Here is a 21,362-nt window from a genome sequence, read left to right as displayed (position 1 = left end):
AAAATTGATTCATCACTCTCTCAAATGCACCCAATTTCAAATGCTTCACCCATGCTGGCAGCTTGTTAAAGAAGAATAATGCAGTATTATACCTGCAATCTCTGGAGGAACATCCTGAGAATGTCGATGAGTTCTCAATTCCTGGATCAGATCTGACACATCTGACTGCGGGTTATCAGTGTCATGAACCACAAGGTTTGACATACCCCCAAACATCGTTTCCTTCTTTAAGAAGAAAAATAATTTTTTCCAACTTTAAAAACTAAAAGCTGATTAGACAGTTTTGGCTGAAAGAGTTAAAAACGCTGAGGAGAGGTAGAAGTGGGGCTAGCATTCATAATAATTATTCCTACAAAAACGTTTCAGCATTTCTTGTTTGTGTATCATGCTCCAGAGAATAGATGCTAGCAGAGAAAATGAAACAATATTGTATACATTTCTCTGTTGTTACAGTAGTGTCAGACCTGAGAGAGAGGTCAAGAGAGTAGCTATCGAAGTATCAAAGTTCGATAATTGTTTACTCGATACCACTTCTAATGGATGTGAGAAAGTGGTCAGATTGGTCACCATTTTCTCAAAACAAAAATCATCAGAATTTAGGTTATGTTACTTTTTGTTGTGTATGTATAATATAATTTTATTCTCATGAGAGATTATATATTCTTGTCTATGTAGGTAATATTTGAAATTTTTTTATAATCTTCAATAATTTAACTCTCAAAATTCAACAACAAACTCATTTGTATTGAAACTTGTCAAACTCAGCAAGCTCTAGACTAATGGCCTAATTGCAGATAGTCAACAATAAAAGAGTTTTCATTCCATAGATAGCCCGGCTAGAAATGCTATCTTCATGCCCATTCCTATCAAATTATATTTCCATTTTATCAAATTATATTTTGCGATAAATATTTAATTGTTCGTTAGTCTAATATTATAGCGAAACTAGGTTTGAGGTTATTGCCGTATGGATGCTTTCGTAATGACTGACTGCCGAATTTAGTTACTTAAATGACTGACGAGCTAATATCAATATGAAATACAATTTATTATCTTTGGAAACTCACCAACTACCTAATAACTTGATATTTTTTTGTAAACTTAGGTCTATTATAAACATGTTTGTCAACTCCTAGTTGACTAACTTCCAATTGAACATCTTGCAGAATGAAGATTAATTAATATTTAACTTATAAACTTTGTGCTATTTATCTCTCTTCTTTAGTTATAATTCCTCTTTATTCTATTCAATTCATGAACATTCCATTTTTATTGCAGTTAGAACTTGTCTCTATTTGAAGAGATGGCGTTTCATCGAAGCCCCGCAGCCCAATATTTCTTGGAGAGTCAGAAAAAGGCTGGGTCTTATTCCAAAGATGACAAATCATCGGAACAAAAGGTGAGTTCATCACAATAATTATGACTATTGATATTATTCTCTTATGCGATATTGCAAGACTCAGTTTTGACAATGATAATTAAGAAATTTTATTGTAACGGTCAAACAAACACAAATTATTAACTCAAATTAGCAGAATAATTGTATTCAAATTGTGTAACAAACTGTATTCATGTGATCAAACTATGTTTCAGGTTGTCGAATGGATCAACGAAGCATCCTTGTCAACAGATGCCAATAGGAAGATCGAGTTGCTGAGGATGGTGCAAGAGTTCATCATTCACAAGGAACCACACATTCTTGACAATTTCCTTCACGAAGTTGTAGGTTTCCAAATCGATAAAAATGCCGAAGTCAGAAAATTCATCGTTGGATTCATTGAAGAAGCATGGTAATCCAAGTTATCCTCATTCATTAGTATAAAGTGATTGAATTATTAAACACTCATCTGCCAACAGTAAAACTTATTAAACTTTATTCTAAAACTTTATAAGAATTATATGATCAAAAAATAACACTTGATAGCAGAGTATGTTGAAGAACATACTATAGGAGGACAGTGTATCTGTGCTAATCACAAACTTTACCACTAATGATGACTCCTCAGATACAGAACCTTTGTCTTTGGTAGGACTTTAATTTGTCTTGGACTTTGACTGCAAAATACAGACTTGGACTTATTGTCTTTTAATTACTTGACACGGTCGATCAAGAAAAACCTGGCCTCGTTCACGACATTGGATATTGGACTACAAAAAGAAAACCAGTAAAGTGATCTCCGCCTCAATTAAATTTGAATGATTCATTCTACTTTCTTTGTTGTTGTTTGTCGGGGAACTAGTGTCATATCTTCAATCATATAGTGTCATATCTTCCAGTAAAAGGAGACTTGAAGTTATCAAGACTGATTATTCATTAAATCTCAAATTCAAAAATTAATTTATTTCGCACAAAATATTATCACAAAACATTGTACCGGCTAAAAATACAAAAAATAAAAAAATACTAATGAAAATCCACTATAAAAAACAACTTATTTTAACATTTTCTGTTTTGCTTTAGAGGACAAAAACATAAAGCGAAATAAATATGGGCACACCTATGCATAAGCCCTATTGGAGTGCACTTCTCTTAAAATAAAAATAATTTAAATACTTTAGAGTAGTAGGACCGCTGCGCTCTACACAAGAAATAAACTCTATTTATGTAGAAAATTAATAATTATAAATTTACTATGTTACGGTTTTCATAATGCAACCGAACAATGACTATCTCTTATTACAAACGAGTAATTTATTATCAAATAATAAATATCAACAAACTATTCAATCTTCAGTATACTTAGATATTATGTCACGGCCAATTGATTCATTCAAATAACAAGTAACTGTGTGACGTGGTCACCTCTCTTGAATCTATTCTAATATCTCTATGATTTCAATCTTGAGTATTCATTTAGACATTATATTTTCCAATTTTAAATTATTACCATTCCCGTTAATTTCAGTAAGAAAGACAGCGAGCTACTGCCAAGATCCTGCCAATTCCAATCAGTTTTTACAATTTAATAGGCCATATTATTCAATTTAGACTTAATACTCACTTATTTCAAATGATAATCGATTGTCCCCCTTTCATGTTCCACCAAATTCATCAAAGGCCAAGCCTATATGAAGTGTTTTCTCAGGTGCCAACCCAATTGGCCAATCGGAGAACTTTCTGCCCTGCCGACTCTGAAAACGCTTCATGTGGCTTAGCCCCAATTCCCCACGTTATCATTCAGTTGAAGAAAATTCAAATGCTGATCGATTGTCTATTTGGGAATAGAATAGTTCTGGGCCAAGCCTGTTGTTCGTTCCTGATCATATTTATATGATTTGTAATAATTGTATTTACAAATAAATAAATTTTCCTTTGCAGTAAAAAAGACAGCGAACTACTACCAAAAGTGGTGCCCAACCTGCAGATGCTGTTGCAAGACTCGTGCGCCCAGGTGCAGAAACGGGTGATTCAGGCGGCCAGTCAGGTGTACCGGTGCACGCTCAACTGGGTGTGCAAGGCCACCCACATCACCGAACAGATGAAGGCCGTGTGGCTCATGATGTGCAATATCAAGAAGGCCATTGTCGATCTCGTCGATAGTGATAATGATGGGTGAGGGGAGACGCTGCTAAAAATATTCAGTTCAAATTCAAATTTTCAAATCCAAATTTTTATTCAATCCAATTCACAGTATACAAATTCAACAAATTATAAAAGATCATACAGCTTAAGAATATTAGAGTAATAAGTTAATAATTATAAAGTACTTAATAGTTCAATTATTAAACAATAACTTCAGACAAGGATTCGAACATGCTAAACAGTATACAGTATAGTATAAATTGGAAATGGGACAGTTTTGGGCATGAGCCTGTTGTGCCTTTCCTCATGTTAAGTATTTGTACACAATGTGATAAATAAATAAACCAGGACTAATATTTGTGTATTTGGATAGAAAAGTACTGCTTGTTGAGAGTATAATATTCTACGTCTGCGAGCAGGAATGAATATTTGATAATTCATGAATTTATAGAAAAATAAGAAAGAAAGAAAAATTAGCAACCAATCACTCACACATTCACACTCCATGCTCACGTTCCAATCCCAGCTTATTTTCCCAATGCATAACCACCATTATCAGAGTATTTTAACTATGAAATCACATTGAATAAGATCTCTAGATAGGCATAAGCCATCCAAGAACTTATGTCTTAAAAACAAGTCGATTAATTGTGTTCTCACAATTTCAAAAGAAATATTGTTAAAAAACTTAGGCCCAAGAAATACAAACGATTTATGGAAACAAGTGGTATACGATTAAGGAAGTCTTAGTAAATCAGATGTCACTCTCCTAGTTTGATAACTAGGAACATCCATGAACACAGTTTCCAGACATAGAACATATACAATACCTTGAAAACATAGATATATCTTAGAGGTAAGCATCTGAGACTCTGAAAGATTGAAAAAGAATGTTCAAATCTACCCTCCTTCTTGATGGCATGAACTATGGATTTTTGTATAGTTATTAAGGGCTTCAAGTTGTCTAATGTAAGTGGAGCCCCAACAATGTATACCGTAGCTGATTTTTGAATCGACAAGTGCAAAATATAGCTGCCTCAGGATACTCATAGGAAGAAATTTATCCAAAAAGAAGAATTTCCTCAGTATTAACAGCAGATGGCTTCTTATATTAAGTGATAATCAAGTTTTATATTTAACTATAATTGGTGTCTTAATTCTTCTAAATTTAAAATTCTTTGCTAATATATATTTTTGGACTAAAATTGAACTTAAACTTTTTGCAGCAGAAACATAACCTCCTTTTTTGGACATTTTAAAATTTGGGAATGGAATAGTTTTTGTCCAAGCCTGTTGTTCCTTCTCAATCATATTTATATGATTTGTGATTTTACCTAAGAATGAATAATAAATATTAGTAATATGATGGGACCAAGTGAGTTTTTCGTCAACAATCACGCCCAAATATTTCATTGCGCCAACCATCTCACAGTCACAGTCAGTTAGTTTATTAAAAAGTGATGCTAAATTCAAACTTCATAGCATAGCAATCTGAGTAAAGATACACTGTTCTTACAGCTTGTAATATAAAGCCAATAGCTCTGTGTTGAAAATTGATGCTCAACTCAAAGTACATTGTACATAGTATAGGGAAAGTAGTCAATGGGCATGACTCAAGGATGTGAGTGCATAGTCTACACCTCGCCACAATCTCAGAGATGAGAAACAGCAAAGCCCCAACTCGCATGTTGTTTCTCTGAAACATCTTCCCTGAACAGTTCTAACATGCGAGGTGCCTAACAACATCTTCGCATCTTCCCTGAACAGTCCTAAACCTATTCAGCCGTACCCAAAGCTACCTTGGTTACTCAACAATTTAGAATTTTAAAGGCATCCAAAGTTGCCTTGGCAACTGTGGCGCTCTGATAAGCTATTAATAAGATGAGCTAAGATTCATGTTCCTGCTACTCGGAGTATTGAAAGTGTGACCACCTGAAGAGGCGACTCTTGTATATAAAATTCATTAATTTGAAAATCGTTTCCTGGTGGTTCTTTATTAAAGAGTGGATTAATTCCATATAGAACTGTACGTGTATGGGATTGTCCAAATCTCTTTCATCCAATATTCTCCCATTTTTTGGTAGAGAGTTAGTGGGAAGGATATTTTGAATATTCTTTCTAAAGTTCCAAAGAATATTCTTTCCAAATATTTCTACTTACAAGTTACAATAATTGAACTTAATTACAATAATCCTGTTCTTTTTCGATTTAAAAGTATATTATGGTGAATATTCAAGGGTCAAGAAACTTCTAGTAATAGATTTTTTTCTTACAAATTGTAGATTTTTCTTACAAATATGTCTCATATTTACTTATCTCTAATCAATTATGTGATTATATGGTTCCATTTGATTATGATTTGAAATTACAGTCCAAAGCTCCGCCAATTTATGTAGATGCATAACAATATTATCTATAGTTTTTCCAAATTGCTTTTTTTCTTATCATAAATACAGTTCAGTAATTATTTTCTTAGTCTATATTATGTAAATTCATCTATAATTTTGCTGTAAGCTATTGTTTATAAGTGTATAAGCCAGTAAATATTGTAATCTACATAAATAAAGGACTCAATAAATTTTTCAGAATTCGAACGCATACAGTAAAATTCCTGGAAACATTAGTTCTGTGTCAGACCTATCCTGAAGAAGACAGTTTACAACGGGAGAATGACTTCAGTTTAGAAGATATTCCACTGGGCATGAAAATTGCTAGGAGAAGAAAGCTGGAGGAAGAGGCATTGTAAGTATTCATTTCCTTAGAATATTAATTTGTTATTATCTTTTTAAAAAATAACTGAATGATAACTCTAAACCAAGTCTTCAATCAATTTGTGAAGTTATCATCTTATTCACATACTATTCTTGTTTGGAATCTCTAGTGTCTAATTTTTTGCCAGGATTTGAAATTACAGTCAAATATTACTACTTAACTCACAAGTTACAATAATTGAACTTAATCACAATAATCCTGTTCTTTGTCGATTTAAAAGTATATTTTGTTGAACATTTAAGGGCCAAGAAACTTCTAGTACTAGATTTTTTTCCTTACAAATATTAGATTTATTTCTTTCTAATATGTCCCATATTTATTTATTTATTTATCATTTACAATCAACTTAAGGACAAAGAAACAGGCTACAGTCCAAAACTTCTTTTCTTCCCAATTTCATAAAATAAATTGTCCAAATAAAGATTATGTGCGACTTTCCAATTCTTCACCAATTTCCACATTGAAACAAAACACAAACACTTGAAACAAGTATCCTACTCATCTCTAATCAATTATGTGATTGTGGTTCCATTTATTACTATTTTCATTACTCCTATTGTCTCTAGTTGTAAATCTATTGAACCAATGTACCTACATATCACTTGATATACTTTACAATATAAATTACACGTAAATCATTAATCGAATTATAAATATTGATAGTTGATATGTTTGCCGCAACTTTAAGCGATTACAATATTAATTTGAACTATGTTTCTAATTGCAGGACATTGTTCTCTCTGATGGTGAAATTTCACGGCTCAGAGCACATATCCAGCGTGAATTTGATGACTTGTATGGGATCTCTGACACTTATTGCTAAAATGAGGCCTACATTCATGGGAAAAGTGGTTGCGGCACTAGAAACATTGCACAGTAAGTAGTAGTAATTATTAATTTTCATAGATTTTCAGCAAGTCTCAATCAGATTTAATGATCAATTTGAATATTCACTTCCAGTAATATAAATTAATGAATGAAATATCAATATTAAATAATTCTCAACTACACAAAAAGTGAATGAAATATCCTAGAATAGAATAGTTTTTAAAATGTATTTTTCTAAATATGGTAGTGTGAAACGATAATCTCATTTCTCGTAATCATTTCTTATAATCTCGCAAAAATAACAAATTCCCTGAAATGTCTACAAGTGTAAAAATACAGAATAATAAAGAGAAATTACAGAATATAGAATAAGAATTAAGAGAAATTACTTTATCAGAAAAAATAACCGATCAAACTGTACTTATGATATACTTGATCACCCCTTAGAAGGGTGACCACATGAGCCAACTCCTCTGAATATGATTCATGAGTTGTAAAATTGCTTCCCGGTGATTCAAAAACCACCTTAAACTGTAGGTCTATTCATCTCCTATTATCATCCGCCTCATTACCCACGCACAAGCCTTGAGCTCATGTGGGCATCACCCTCACAACAAAATACTGCAAAATTTGTATTTTTTAAAGAAGCAGAACTATCGCGAAATTAATTAACTTGAACTGTGCCCGTTTGTCATTTTGTTACTCTAAAATACATTTTAGATGATAATTTTATAGATAAGCTATTCCATTACCTTTTTGTTAACTATCTATTCAAAATATGTGTACTTTATTCATGATTTTACATTATACTCCTGTCAGTTGGTTTCCAGAGAATAAAATTAACCTCATGTCAGATGCTAGGCTTTCACTAGGCTGTATCTGGAATTTTGATAATTATTTTTAAAATTTGATGAAAATTTTTTAATAATTTTGAATTTGAAATTGTTTATAATTTTATTTAATTCGTATATAATGTTTGTATATAATTTTAAATTTGAATTTTGATAATTGACCGAGCGAAGTGAGGTCTAAGATTCAAGTCGACGGTTTGGCATTTCTCTTAATGTTTAAATGTGTATATGTTTATATGTTGCACATTTACGGCAAAACGCGGTAATAGATTTTCATGAAATTTGACAGGTATGTTCCTTTTTTAATTGCGCGTCGACGTAAATCGCGTTTTTGGAAATTTTGCATTTCAAGGATAATATAAAAGGGAAAAAGGAGCCTCCTTCATACGCCAATATTAGAGTAAAAATCAGACTATAGAATTATTCATCATAAATCAGCTGACAAGATGTGTGGAGAAGCCAGTCTGTTTCTGTATTTCCATAAGATCTATAGTTTCAATCAGGTACTTGTGGATGAGAATACTGCGTGAGGTCTACTGTTTACAGAACTACTAGTTATCTGTATTGCATAAAGTTTTCCTTGTAATTAATTACTAAGCGTGCAATTAATATATTTTTTCTTTTCCAACAGTGAACTTACCGCCTACTTTGTCGAAATCGCAAGTGAGCTCAGTGAGAAAGCATCTGAAGCTGCAACTACTGAACTTGCTGAAGCACCCGAAAGCAGCCGATTACTTGAACAACATCACTACACTGTTGACCGATCTAGGAGCTACTTACAATGAAGTTAGTAATAAGCCTAAGACTTATTATCATTCCATATTATTGTTCTGTTTCTGGAGGTTTCAGAAGTCAGCGAGTCAGAAAAGTAATGTGCTAAAATTACCACCAACTTTGAGCTTATTGCTGTCCAACAGAAAAAATGAAAATTTGAAGAATTTTCAGGAAAATAAGTTCAAACATTATCATACCTTGAAATATTTTATTGTCGTATGAAATGTATTCGTGGAGTTATCTTTGAATCATGGGTTTTGACATTTAAATACAGGCTTACCTTTATGTAAGTCACTCTTACATAGACACTCTAGACTCTCTATGTCTGTCTAGACTGTCTAGACACTCTATGGACTATAGCTCAATTGGAATTCTTATGGCATTATAATATAAAGCCAAATATATTATATTTTTTGAGTTCTACCTCGCCTGAATATATCATTATTCAAGCCGTCAATGGGCCTAACGACTCTCATACTTCAGCCTTCTAAAAGATACCTTCTCTCACTTGGAACTCTCTTTCTTCCTTGTTTCTCTTTTCCTTTTTTCTTTTCTTTCTTTTTTCCTTCTTCCCTTACTTCTACCGTAATAATATATGGATTTGGACTGAAAATTCTCAACTGTATTAACTTTTCTCTTCTTCCTTTTGCATAACCCCTTTTACGAACTTAAATTCGGAAGGAGTTCAAGTTCTCTCTTTTTTTATTTTTATTATATTTATATAATTTTCTTGTTAATTTTTTTTCTAAGTTATTGTTTCCTTTTACTTTAGTTCATGGTTTATGATGTTGTTTTAGTTGTAACTTAGAATCGTATGGAGGGTTAAGTGTAAGAGAGGGCCGGCTGCGCCCTAACTTCGCCCTCCTAGATTTTTAATAAAGGCAGCGATTCAATTCAATTCTGTTCTTACTAAGTGATCCAAGGACTATTGATATTCTTACTCGAATAAAACTATTGTTCAACCAATTGCACTATTGAAGATGAATGATTCATCTATAAAATAATGTATGATTTTGTGGAATTATCAGTAAGTTAGTTAATCTTGATAAGTTTTAAAACGTGTGTGTTGTTTCTTGGTATCAACATTTTACAGTTTCTCCAAAGTTTAGACTTTTTTATTAGTTTTTAAATGATTTAATTCATTTTAAAAGTATTTTCAAATTTAATAATCTGTGTTGGTTGTTTGTCTCATAACCTAGCTACATTTGGACTGTCACTTAAATTAGAATTGGAACCGTTTTGTGCTTAAGCCTTTAGTACTTTTCTGGAAGTTGTGTAATTCTGAAAGATTAAATAAATTAATTAATCTTTTCCAATTCTAGGTAATGAAAGCCTACCCAAAAGACGTGCCCGTCAGACGTAAATCGTCGAAACGTCCGGCACAGGCTGAGAGCGAATCTGCAAAGAAACTGAAGGTGGAAGAAATCAAAAAGGAGGCGGCCGAGGATTCGGGTGGCGAGGAGGAGAGACGGGGGGTGGCACCCTCCTCTTCCCAAACTGCCCCTGTCACAGAAACCTCCATTGACTTGACTGAGAAGTACATTGTGGAACGTCTCAGTCCAGAGTTCACTGCTGATCTGGTCATTATGGCTATGGTAAGTCTACTAGTACCTTTCAAATATGATAATCTTTTTTTAATTTTTCAGGATGAAGAACACTCAAATTGTTGAGTGTAAGCATAGAGAAAAGATAAATTATAGTGAAAAATTATAAGTTTTTATTTTTCAAGATGAAGAACACTCAAATTGTTGAGTGTAAGCTTAGAAAAAAGATAAATTATAGTGAAAAATTATAAGTTTTTATTTTACAAGATGAAGAACACTCAAATTGTTGAGTTTAAGAATAAAGAAAAGATAGCATAAGTAGATAGGCTATTCCATGGTATTGGTCGTTTATGTTGCAAATTTCAAACCGATTTTTGTTAACTCAAGCCGAGTACTGTGGCTATTATTACTGTTTTGGCCGGGTGAGGGTGTAAGTATGGGAGACTACCAGCGTCACATAGTTTCACGAAGAAGACCTACTAGGACTATCGGCTTGAGTTAACAGTGGAATTTGAAATATAAACGCTCTGTACCATGGGATGTCTTCTTATGATATACACAGTGTCCCAGTTTACAAGTTTAATTTCATATTACGTGCCTATCAATGCACCTAACATTTTCAAATTTTATGCAGTTTACAAAGTGGGTTCTAAAAGAACAAAATGGCGGCATATTGAAGATTTTACCAATTCGCTTCCTGGAAAAACTACTGCCACCATTTTGTTTCTACAATGGGCACGTAATATAAAATTAAACGTGTAAACCTTTTCGTGGGACACCGTGTATTTCCTCTATGTTATAAGACAACTTCATGACCCATAATCTACAAACCTTCAAGTTTTTCTAGTAAACATTTAGTTATCTAATTATTTATCAATGGCTCTGCTAATGATGGCTATGCTGACCTAACTTGATGGCTCTGTATTATGTTTGTTCACTATTATGTTCCTATGTCACTATGTATGTTCGTATGTAACGACTCTCTACAGCATGGTGGCCTCAAAATTAACACGTTCAGCCTCGTTAAAAAAATGTAACACGTTCAGTAAGGTCCACGTTATAATTGCAGTGGAGAAAGATAAAAGAACAACGTTGCCGATTTTCTGTCTTGCTACCGCCTTCTATAAAAGATAGCTGGTATTGTTTGATTCTTTATTGATTAATACAATAAGTAGGCTACATCATCAAAATTATTAATATTAACTGTTCTTTCATGTCAAAAGTAGGTAATAAATTTTATTCGTCAAGAAAATGTACCTTTAAAATTGTTTAATAATAAATTTTCATGATTGATATTTCAGAATTGATATTTAATTTTTCTTGATAATTGATTATATTTCTATATTGTCAAAAACAATCTGGCTACGTTGCGGAGCTAGAATAGGATAGCGCTATCTGCTTTGTCGAATGATAGACAAGGATAGCATCGCCAATGCTAATTAAATACTACTATTATAATGTGGACCTGACTATAGTAATGTTTTGGGTGTATTTTTTCAAACAACTAATAAATTGTCTGCTCTTAATATAAGCAATTCTATTTTTTCACAGAACAAGCTACCAGACTCGATGCCGTCTGTGTTCAGTGCGACCTACACGCCGATAGCAGCAGCTGGCACTCAAGGTCAAATCCGCCATGTTGCCAGATTGCTGGCCACCCAGATCGCGGTAGCGGGACTGGGACCTGGCAACGCCGCCACTAAGGGCAAAACGCCCTGGAAGGATTTCGGAAAGAAAAGACCACTAGAAGTGAGTACCATGGAATATGTTCTGTGCTGTTGTGAAAGTGATGATGCGGTTATGTTCACACAAGCTGGATGTGCAAGAGCTCTCGCCGTTTAGAGACATCATTTCCATGTTGCTATTTTGAGGGTACAATAAAGCACTAAGATTAATTAAGAAATGGTCAAAAACCAAAGATTTTATTGATAGTTAGAAAGACCGGTTTCAGTTGTTACCCCATTGTTAATGTTCATCAGAGATTGACAATGGTGTAACAACCGAAACCAGTCTTTCTAACTATCAATAAAATCTGTGGTTTTTGACAATTTCTTGGTCTTTTTATCTAATATCATGAATAATTAATTACCACAATATCAACTTCTCAACTACACAAAAAGTGAAAGCCCTAAGAGGTATCGCTAGTTATATAGTATCGACCGATCATAACTGGGTTTCATTCCTTGATATGAGGATGAACTCTCTAGTCGTCAATGCTTCCTCTATGCCTTAGGTTATCTGTCAATAACCAGTACTGTATTATTTATCATATCAATTTTCTTTTATTTTATCAAGCTCCGGATTTGGGAAAGAAACAGTCACTGGAAATGAGTGTGGTGGACGATACAGTAACTTGCATTATTGTCAAAATGTATACTATAATTTTAATAAAAACAATATAAAACATGTAGTACCCTTTCTATTTAAAACATTTTAAACATTGTTTTTATTAATTTTAATAAAGTAGCCCATACAAGTGAAGTGATTTTACTATAATCAGGGAAAATAAATAAATACTTAATAAATCTTAATCTCTTTTGGACTAATACTGTATGTAATCAAAATTCGGGAATGGAATAGTAAGGGCTATAAGCCTGTTTTTTTCGTTTCCAATCATCTTATGATTTAGTTGTTGAATAAATAAATACAAAATTTTACTTTAACAATGAGTGGCCGTAGCCGAGTGGATTAGATGCTGGCTTTATAATCCATAGGCCTGGGTTTGATTCTCAGCCCGGGGCAAGATATTTTTCTCGGGTCACTCCCGTGTTCCGGATGGACACGTGGTCTCGGCTGCCTAAACAGCAGTCGTTAAATAAAAATACTAAGAAATTGTCTTTTTTTCTTATTTTGTCCTTTTCTTTTTATTTAATATGAATAATTACCACAATATCAACTTCTCAACTACACAAACAGTGAAAGCAGTCGTTAGGTCATGTCAGAGGCCCTGAAGTTGATCAGTTGCGACCTGAGAACTCTGACACCAGACCTGAGCCAGCCAGTTCACTCGATATTATTTTACTTTACCAATACTTGCTAGTGCATTACTTGACCTTCCGGGAGTCGCGCTGTTGTAAAAAGTACAACAGTGTCAGTTTTTTTTGCTGCACAAAACTATTGGATGGGGTGGTGTCAGTGAATGAGTCACCTATGCATTCTAAAACTTTCTCCCCATCACTCCACTGAGTTACAGTATCAACTGAGCAATGGTTCAGTCTTTAGGTGCCATTTGGTCGCCACAGTGCATAAGTCGCACTGTGCATAAAATAGAGAAAGACTGTATATGGGGACTGTAAACGAACCAATAACACAGAATTGATGGCTTTGCTTGGTGTACCTTATTGGGCTATGAAATGGTAATCATCCAAATGTTCATAGTCGTAAAATAATCCAAGAAGATGGAAAAAGTAATTATACAATTAATACATATGTTAAAAGTAAACAGAGTACATAACACTTGGAAAATTTGATGTTGTAAAAAGTATAACACGTGACTGCTCGTGTGATTGAGAAGGGCGCGACCACCGGAAGGTTAATGAAAAGTTGGTTATTTTCTCCCTTCACCAATAGGCTGACAGTATCTTACAGTTTAAAATTTCCCAATAAAAACCATGGGATGAGATGATTAAATGTCAACATTATTGCAGGAAGACGATGATGAGGAAGAAGAAGCCTCAGCGTCGATGGCAGTGGATGATCCGAAAACAGCCAACCTGCCAGCCGTCATTCAAATGCCTTCGAAGAGATCACGCAGGTCACTCAAACTCAACGAAATAACCAAACCGTTGACAAGGGTATGCTCCAATTAAACTACTTTAACATCTTCACAACTTCCTTCTAATCATCATAATCGTAATTATTATTGCCAAATACAAGAAATATTTTTACAAATAGAAATGATCAATAAAATACAATAGTTCTTGGCGTGACTGGAAAAAGAAGCCTTGAGCTCCAGCCACGAGTTCTGAAAATAAGAAATACTTACTTACTTACTGCGGTGACCACTCGTACCCCAGTCGGTACTTAGCCTCATCAACTAAGCCTCTCCAAAAGTTTCGGTCACCCGCGTCCTCCTCTTCTAGGCCCATCCTCCTCATATCTTTCCGGACCTGGTGCCACCATCTAGTTTTGGCCTTCCAGCTGGTCTCCTTCCTATAGGATTATTCCTCAGTACACTGCTTGTCAGAGCTTAATCATTAATAATCGTAATCATTATTGCCAAATACAAGAAATATTTCTACAAATGAAAATAATCATTAAAATACAATAGTTCTTGGCGCGACTGGAAAAATAATAATAATATAATAATATAATAAATCATTTTATTTGTACACGGTATAACCATACAAATGAGTTGAGTATAACAATTCTAACAATGACTAAATTAACAACATGAAAAAATGTTTCGCAGCAGATCAAACTAATAACAAGATCCAATTATAAATCTGCATACAACCACGCACAATGGAAGTACCTACATTACAATCAACAGTATTACTATTTTATTATAGTATTACTTACTGGAAAAATAAGAAAAAGAAGCCTTGTGCTCCAGGCACGAGTTCTAAAAAGTTCTAATTTCAATTCTTCATACAATAATTAAGGCTGTGCAAAGGCTAAAAATAAACTTTCTACTTGTGATATTTTCCAAAGTTTTTCGATTTGTATATCATTAAGCAAATTGAAAAAGTTTTCTCAGGAAAACATTTTTTTTCCGATCATTACTTTTTGAGATATGAGCGCCTAAAGTTTAAATTTTTGGACAGAACATTTCATAATTCGGTAAGAGATAAAACCATGCGATTTAGATGATAGATTATTCATAGTATTGTTGATCTAGTAAAACAAAAATTTTCTGAAAATATCAATTTTTAAGATAGTTATTCAATTTACTAAAAATAACTTTTAGTTGAGTTATTTTTGGTAAATTGAATAAATTTTTCAAAAATTGATATTTTCAGAAAATTTTTGTTTCAAAAAATCATGGATTTATCTCCTACCGCATTTGAAATTTTCTGTCCCAAAAATTCAAACTTCAGACGCTCATATCTCAAAAGGTAATGATCGGAAAAAAATGCTTTCCTGAGAAAACTTTTTCATTTTGATAGCTTGATGATATACAAATCGAAAAACTTTGAAAATTATCACGAGTAGAAAGTTTATTTTTAGCCTTTGCACAGCCTTAAAACTATCGTGTTACTTTTAATGGAGAACGATTGTACTGCTTACTTGGACGTTTCTAGTGATGATAAAAAAAAATGTGTTTATAGTATTATATTTGGACTGTCGTGTCGTATGAATTAGAATTATAACCGTTTTGGGCTCAAGCCTGTGGTACTTTTCTTGAAGTTGTGTAAAGCTAAATGATTCAATAAAAATATACTTCAAATATAGATAAATATATATGAATAATTTGTAATTCAATAAGTATACTACAAATGTTTTGAGAGAATATTCGCAAATTAATCTTTTGTATTCTTCTAAAGGAAAACTATTGTACTGCTTACTTTGACGTCGTGAGTGATGGAAAATTATTGTTCAATGTATTATAGTAGAAACTATGCTTTGAGGAAATATTTGAAAATCTTATTTTCGTGTTTCTTTCAAAGGAAAACAATTGAACTGCTCAAGGTGGGTTTTAGTTTATGCATGATGATTCGACGACTACGGAAGAATACTTTTTGTGCTTATGTTCACATGTTTGAAACTTGTGAAAGTATGTACACTACCCAAGAGCATTCTTCCGTAGTAGTTGAATCACTACGCATGAACGAAAACCCATCTTTACTTTGACATTTTCTGTGAATGGAAAGTTTTGTAGTATTCTAGTAGAACTCAGTTTCATGAAGATGTTCGAAAATTGAACTTATGTCAATCTTCCAAAGGAAAACAATGGTGTTGCTTACTTAGATGTTGTAAGTGATGAGAAATTTTTGTATTTCATCGTATTTTAGTAGAACTTAGTTTCATGAAAATGTTTAATTCAAGTTTCTTATTCAAGTTTCTTATTTTTTTTTCGAAGGAAAACCGTGAAGCTATGTCGGTAGCAGCTGTGAAGCGGATATTGGTGAGTGAGAAGAGGGCAATCGCTGGTGGAGTTTTGAGTTTACGCTGCAAAATGGTGGCAACCATGGCCACCTCTTTCAATCCTGTCATTCGACAAGGTAGGTTCAATTCATTTCATTACAACATTCAAATGATAAACGATGTTGTACAAATGAATCAATTACTAATAAAAAATGTTATAAATAAAAAATTTTAATACTTTTGTAAAGAAATTTCTAAAAAACACAATATGTTGTGTGTTTTCACTTCATCATAAAAAATGATAAACTTCTCAAGCTAAATGGCTAAAATCGTCGCCGTCGCAAGGCTTCAAACATAGTGCCGGTTGCACAAAAGCCGGTTGAATTTTAATCGTGATTAATTCATGATTAATTGTATATGTGATGAAACATCTGAATTATTTCGATAATTCCATACAAATTCATAATATTTATAAAGTTCTATCAAAATTATGCGTAAAACACTTATTTTATCTAAAACTGTAACATTTTGCAGCGTTATCTAAAACTGTGTTTGTCTTTTCGGTCGCAAAATTTTATAGTTTTTTCAAAGTTTGGAATTTTCCAATTATCATTTGTAATAATTAATTTAATTCAATTTAAAAGTATTTTTTTAATTCGAAAATGATTTTTGTGTGTATGGATTGTAAATTGAGTTTGTAATTGAAGAATTTGAAGTGACTCACATAACCTCTAGCTACATTTGGACTGTTGTATAAATTAGAATTGGAACCGTTTTGGGCGTAAGTTAGCCTGTGGTACTTTTCTGTAAGATGTATAATTCTGAATGATTTAATAAGTAAATTACACGAGAACCAATCAGAGAAGCCGTCTTATCAAAAAGCCTTCTCTGATTGGTTCTCGTGAAATCACGGTTAAAATTTAACCGGCTTTTGTGCAACCGGGCCTTAATATGGTTTTTCAACATTCATCATTTATCTGCTATAATCTATGTAAACATCTGTTAAAATCCTTCTAATGAGATGATTTTCTCGAATTTCAGCCATTCTAGACCACATCCTCTCCGACGTTAAGAATAATCTACTGTTGGGTCTTTCTTGTTTGTATGAGGAATACGCTTATCTACAAAGTTTCAAGAGGTTGCCGTCCGCATTGATTCCTGATCAAAAGAAGAGAGATCAGAACTACGGCAATCTACTCAAGTCATTTGTGGAGACTCTTATCAATAAGAATGATCTCAAGGAGAGAGATATGTGAGTATTTCAGAGATATTGCTCTCGCATCTTCATAATAATTCTACATACTGAATGAAAAAGACTAAGAAATTATCAAAAACCACAGATTTATTGATACTTAGAAAGACCGGTTTTGGTTATTACACCATTGTCAATCTCTGATAAACTTGTTTTATCAGTTTATCATATGTTTATCTTGTTTTGTTTAATCATATGTTCATGAGAGATTGACAATGGTGTAAGTCTTTGGTGCAGTCTTTCTAAGTATCGATAAATCTGTGGTTTTTGACAATTTCTTAGTCTTTTTCATTCAATATGAATAATTACCACAATATCAACTTCTCAAACTACACAAAAATATTCTACATACTGGTATTTTATAATTTTTTTTTATTGAAGTTTTTCGGTTTATCATTTGATAGTTTGACACCTTGTGAGACCGGACTCCCCATTAATGAAAAAATGAAAAAAGCCTAATCTATATTTTACAATGTGAACTATGAAATAGTGTATGAGCCAGCATATATTGTAACTTTCATTAATAAAAAAAATATAATCCAATATTCCAATTAATTTGATAGCTCTGCTAGTATTAACACACTCTGTACCGGTTGCACAAAAACCTGTTAAATTTTAATCATGATTAAATGCCACGAGAACCGATAGGATTAGGCGGTTTTGAAAAGAAGGCTTGTGTAATTAGTTCTCGTGGCATTTAACTATGATTAAATCTTAACATGATTTTGTGCAAAGGGACTCTCTGTTTATTACTGTTTTATTTAAATTATAATCTTACTGGAATGAGCCGCTTCACTTAATGAACTCTTTCTGTAACTTTTTTATTTCTCACTAAGACAATACAGTTCAAGATAAAATAATACCATAGAGATATAGCATAAGTAGGTATGCCATGGTATAGGGTGTTTATGTCGTAACTGTTTCTGTTATCTCAAGCCGATAGTCCACGTAGTTCTTTCCCATAAAGCTATGTGACGCTGGCAGTCTCTCATATTGTGCCGTTCATACAATCTCAACCGACCAAAACAGTAAAAATCTACTATAATCGACAGTAATCGGTTTGAGATAACAGTAAAAGTTGTGATATAAACGCCCTATACCATGGGATATCTACTTACGCTATTGGTTTCTCTATGATAATACTTAATAATGTCTAACAATTCAAAAGAGAAAAAATATACAATACTGCTAGAAGTGGAGTTATTGTTGAGAAGTGAAGAAATACTGTAATTGAATAAGAAGATTAACCCACATTAATAAAGCGAGTCATGTACTGAATTAGATGTTGTAAATGTCTCTCTCAATTATCAATCCATTCATTAATACAATTACAAATCATATAGGTAGATATGACTACAGAGGGAGAGCAAGCAACAGGCATAGACCAAAACTGTTCTACTTCCAAATTTTATAAAAATAATAACATCTCCAAAAAATAGGTTATATCTAATTATTAAAGAAACTACTACTACCATATTTTTACTTTTTCATATAAACACAATGACCCATATGAATAAAACCAGAGCAAATGCTTATGAGCTAGAGCATGGAGCATAAGGTTTTGCTCATGAGCAAAAGATAGAAGCAAAAGCATTTGCTCATTTTTATATGAATAAGCTTTACCTTATACTCCTGAACTCTGGAGCAAATGCTCACGTATTTTAAAGATTTTTCATCAGCTGATTGGCTTTTGTAGCCTTACTTTGTCTTTATAGCTCAAGGAAGCGCTAAATATGCAAGTAGGGGCACCGCTTGTATTTGCGTCGTCTGCTCTGTTTTCTACTTATGAATAGTTTTAGGTTAGTTGAGTTTAGAATTTTGAAATAATTGCGTAAAAAATGTCATCTCTATAATAATCTTCAGCATATTCTTATAATATCAATAGCCTTCTTCTAATCATCTACACTCTCATTTTCTTAAATGCCCATTTCCTATTTTGTGATGGCTATCTTTATATCAGGTACATACAAAAGCTATCTTTTGTTGTTATTCTTTTGTAGGAATAATGGTGATATATATCATGGTTGAATCTAAAAAGAGTTTTATATTTCTCAACTATTGGTTGTGATTCTATCTGTTTTAGTTTCCTCTTCCTCATACGAATTGGTTGAGCCATTTTACTATGAGCAAAAGGTGATAAGCTGCTCTAGACTAGACTCACCTCTTTTGAAGCATTTGTTTCAAAAGTTGAGCAAATGCACTAGTTTATTCATACAAATTTCGAGTATTTTTAAGCTTCTACTTTTGAGCAAATGCTCAAACTATTTTTTTGATGAGCATGAGCAAAAGGTTTTGCTCACGTTTATTCATAGAAAATGAAGCAAATGTTCCATATTTTAGAAGTATAAGCAAATGCTCAACTTTATCCATATGGCCCAATATAATAATTAAATAATTTAAGTAGTCCTATCAATATACTATATTAGGTTATATTCATCATGATATCTTTCTGATTGTAGGTTGTTGTTCCGATTGTTCCTTGAGGCACCACTGATAACCGATGAGGTGGTGGAAATTCTGAAACAGCTGTCAAGTCGCGACGTGATCGGACTGACGATACTGCAGGAGTTGGTCATCAGGCGGCCTCCCAAACAGATTGTCTATCTCAACGCTTTGCTCACCTACACATCGCATGAGAGTACTGAGGTATACAGAATTGTTTTTCTTTAGGGCTACTTTTAATATAAATATAATTATAAATCTCAGTACTGAGATTTATAATTTTATTTATATACAGAATCTATTTACTTCTATTGTATTGATAGTTCTGCTTGTATTATCACACTGTACCGGTTGCACAAAAGCCTGTTAAATTTTGATCATGATTAAATGCCACGAGAACCAATAAGATTATTTATTATAATTTTTGTTTTTATAAATAGTGAATACTCAATTTTTAATGATTTATGATTTGATTTGATTGATATTTTTCTTTTACTTGAGTAGTCTTTTTCTTTTACTTCATGTTTATGTTTTGAAGGGACGGATTCAAAGATCCAAAGGTTCAAAGAACCTCACACGTCAACCGAAGCTTATTGTGTGTCCCAAAGTATGTTAGTTAGGCAAACCAACTCCCGTGACCTTTACAAGGTCCAGGATTTTCTTCCCTATACCAACATCCCATTCCCCACCTGGCTGCTTGCAGCCAAACAGAGCCCTTCTAGCTCCAAGACTTTCGCAATCCAGTATGATATGCTTAGCAGTCTCTTCAGACTGATTACAAAGCCTACACATCTGGCTTTCATTTCTGAGTCCAATTGTGTGGAGATGTTTCCTGAAGTGGCCATGTCCAGTTATCAGGGCAATCAACTGCTTGACCTGACCTCTACCCAGACTCACCAGCCAGCTGGTGAAGCGAGGGCTTGCGTCTGCCAGCAGTCTTTTGCCAAGTGCTTGACCAGGGTGACCCTGCCATTGCTGGTGGTGTAAGTCCGTGGACCATTTATTTATTGTGTGGAAGGCAGTTGTTTTACTTATGCCACAGCCCGGCTCTGGGCCAAGGAATGGCATACCAGAACCCCGCTTAGCAAGCTCATCTGCACGCTCATTACGTCCTATGGTACCCAACCAAGATGCACAGAGTTGAGCGTTGCAAGCCTGCTGAGCGTTTTGTGGCACTCCCACACCTATTTGGACTTGATTTCATTGGAGTCAAGAGCCTTGAGGGCTGCCTGGCAGTCTGACAGGATTACTATATGCTTATTGCAGTAGCGCCTGGCAATGCCTATGTTGGCACAAGTCATGATGCCCCAAATCTCTGCCAGAAAGATGGTGCAGTGTTGTCCCAGATT

General features: G+C 33.5%; 1 protein-coding gene across 3 annotated transcripts in view; it reads left to right on the top strand.

The window, feature by feature from the left end:
• Positions 1-562: 562 nt before the first annotated feature.
• Positions 563-21,362, top strand: part of LOC111047055 (symplekin) — a 41,272-nt gene continuing 20,472 nt past the window's right edge. Inside the window, exons 1-13 of one of the 3 annotated variants that reach the window (XM_039437589.1) lie at positions 563-671; positions 1,279-1,399; positions 1,594-1,790; positions 3,320-3,553; positions 6,110-6,265; positions 7,023-7,171; positions 8,606-8,760; positions 10,071-10,343; positions 11,844-12,041; positions 13,940-14,086; positions 16,315-16,456; positions 17,361-17,571; positions 20,031-20,217. In XM_039437589.1, coding sequence (XP_039293523.1) covers positions 1,304-1,399; positions 1,594-1,790; positions 3,320-3,553; positions 6,110-6,265; positions 7,023-7,171; positions 8,606-8,760; positions 10,071-10,343; positions 11,844-12,041; positions 13,940-14,086; positions 16,315-16,456; positions 17,361-17,571; positions 20,031-20,217 — 2,145 coding nt within the window. In that variant the 5' untranslated portion in view covers positions 563-671; positions 1,279-1,303. Of the gene's footprint in view, positions 676-1,278; positions 1,400-1,593; positions 1,791-3,319; positions 3,554-6,109; positions 6,266-7,022; positions 7,172-8,605; positions 8,761-10,070; positions 10,344-11,843; positions 12,042-13,939; positions 14,087-16,314; positions 16,457-17,360; positions 17,572-20,030; positions 20,218-21,362 lie in introns of all 3 variants that reach the window. The other 2 variants (XM_039437590.1, XM_039437591.1) reach the window with 2 other exon arrangements.

Source organism: Nilaparvata lugens, chromosome 11, assembly GCF_014356525.2.
Source record: "Nilaparvata lugens isolate BPH chromosome 11, ASM1435652v1, whole genome shotgun sequence".
Taxonomy (NCBI): domain Eukaryota; kingdom Metazoa; phylum Arthropoda; class Insecta; order Hemiptera; family Delphacidae; genus Nilaparvata; species Nilaparvata lugens.
This window is presented reverse-complemented; position numbering and strand designations above follow the sequence as displayed.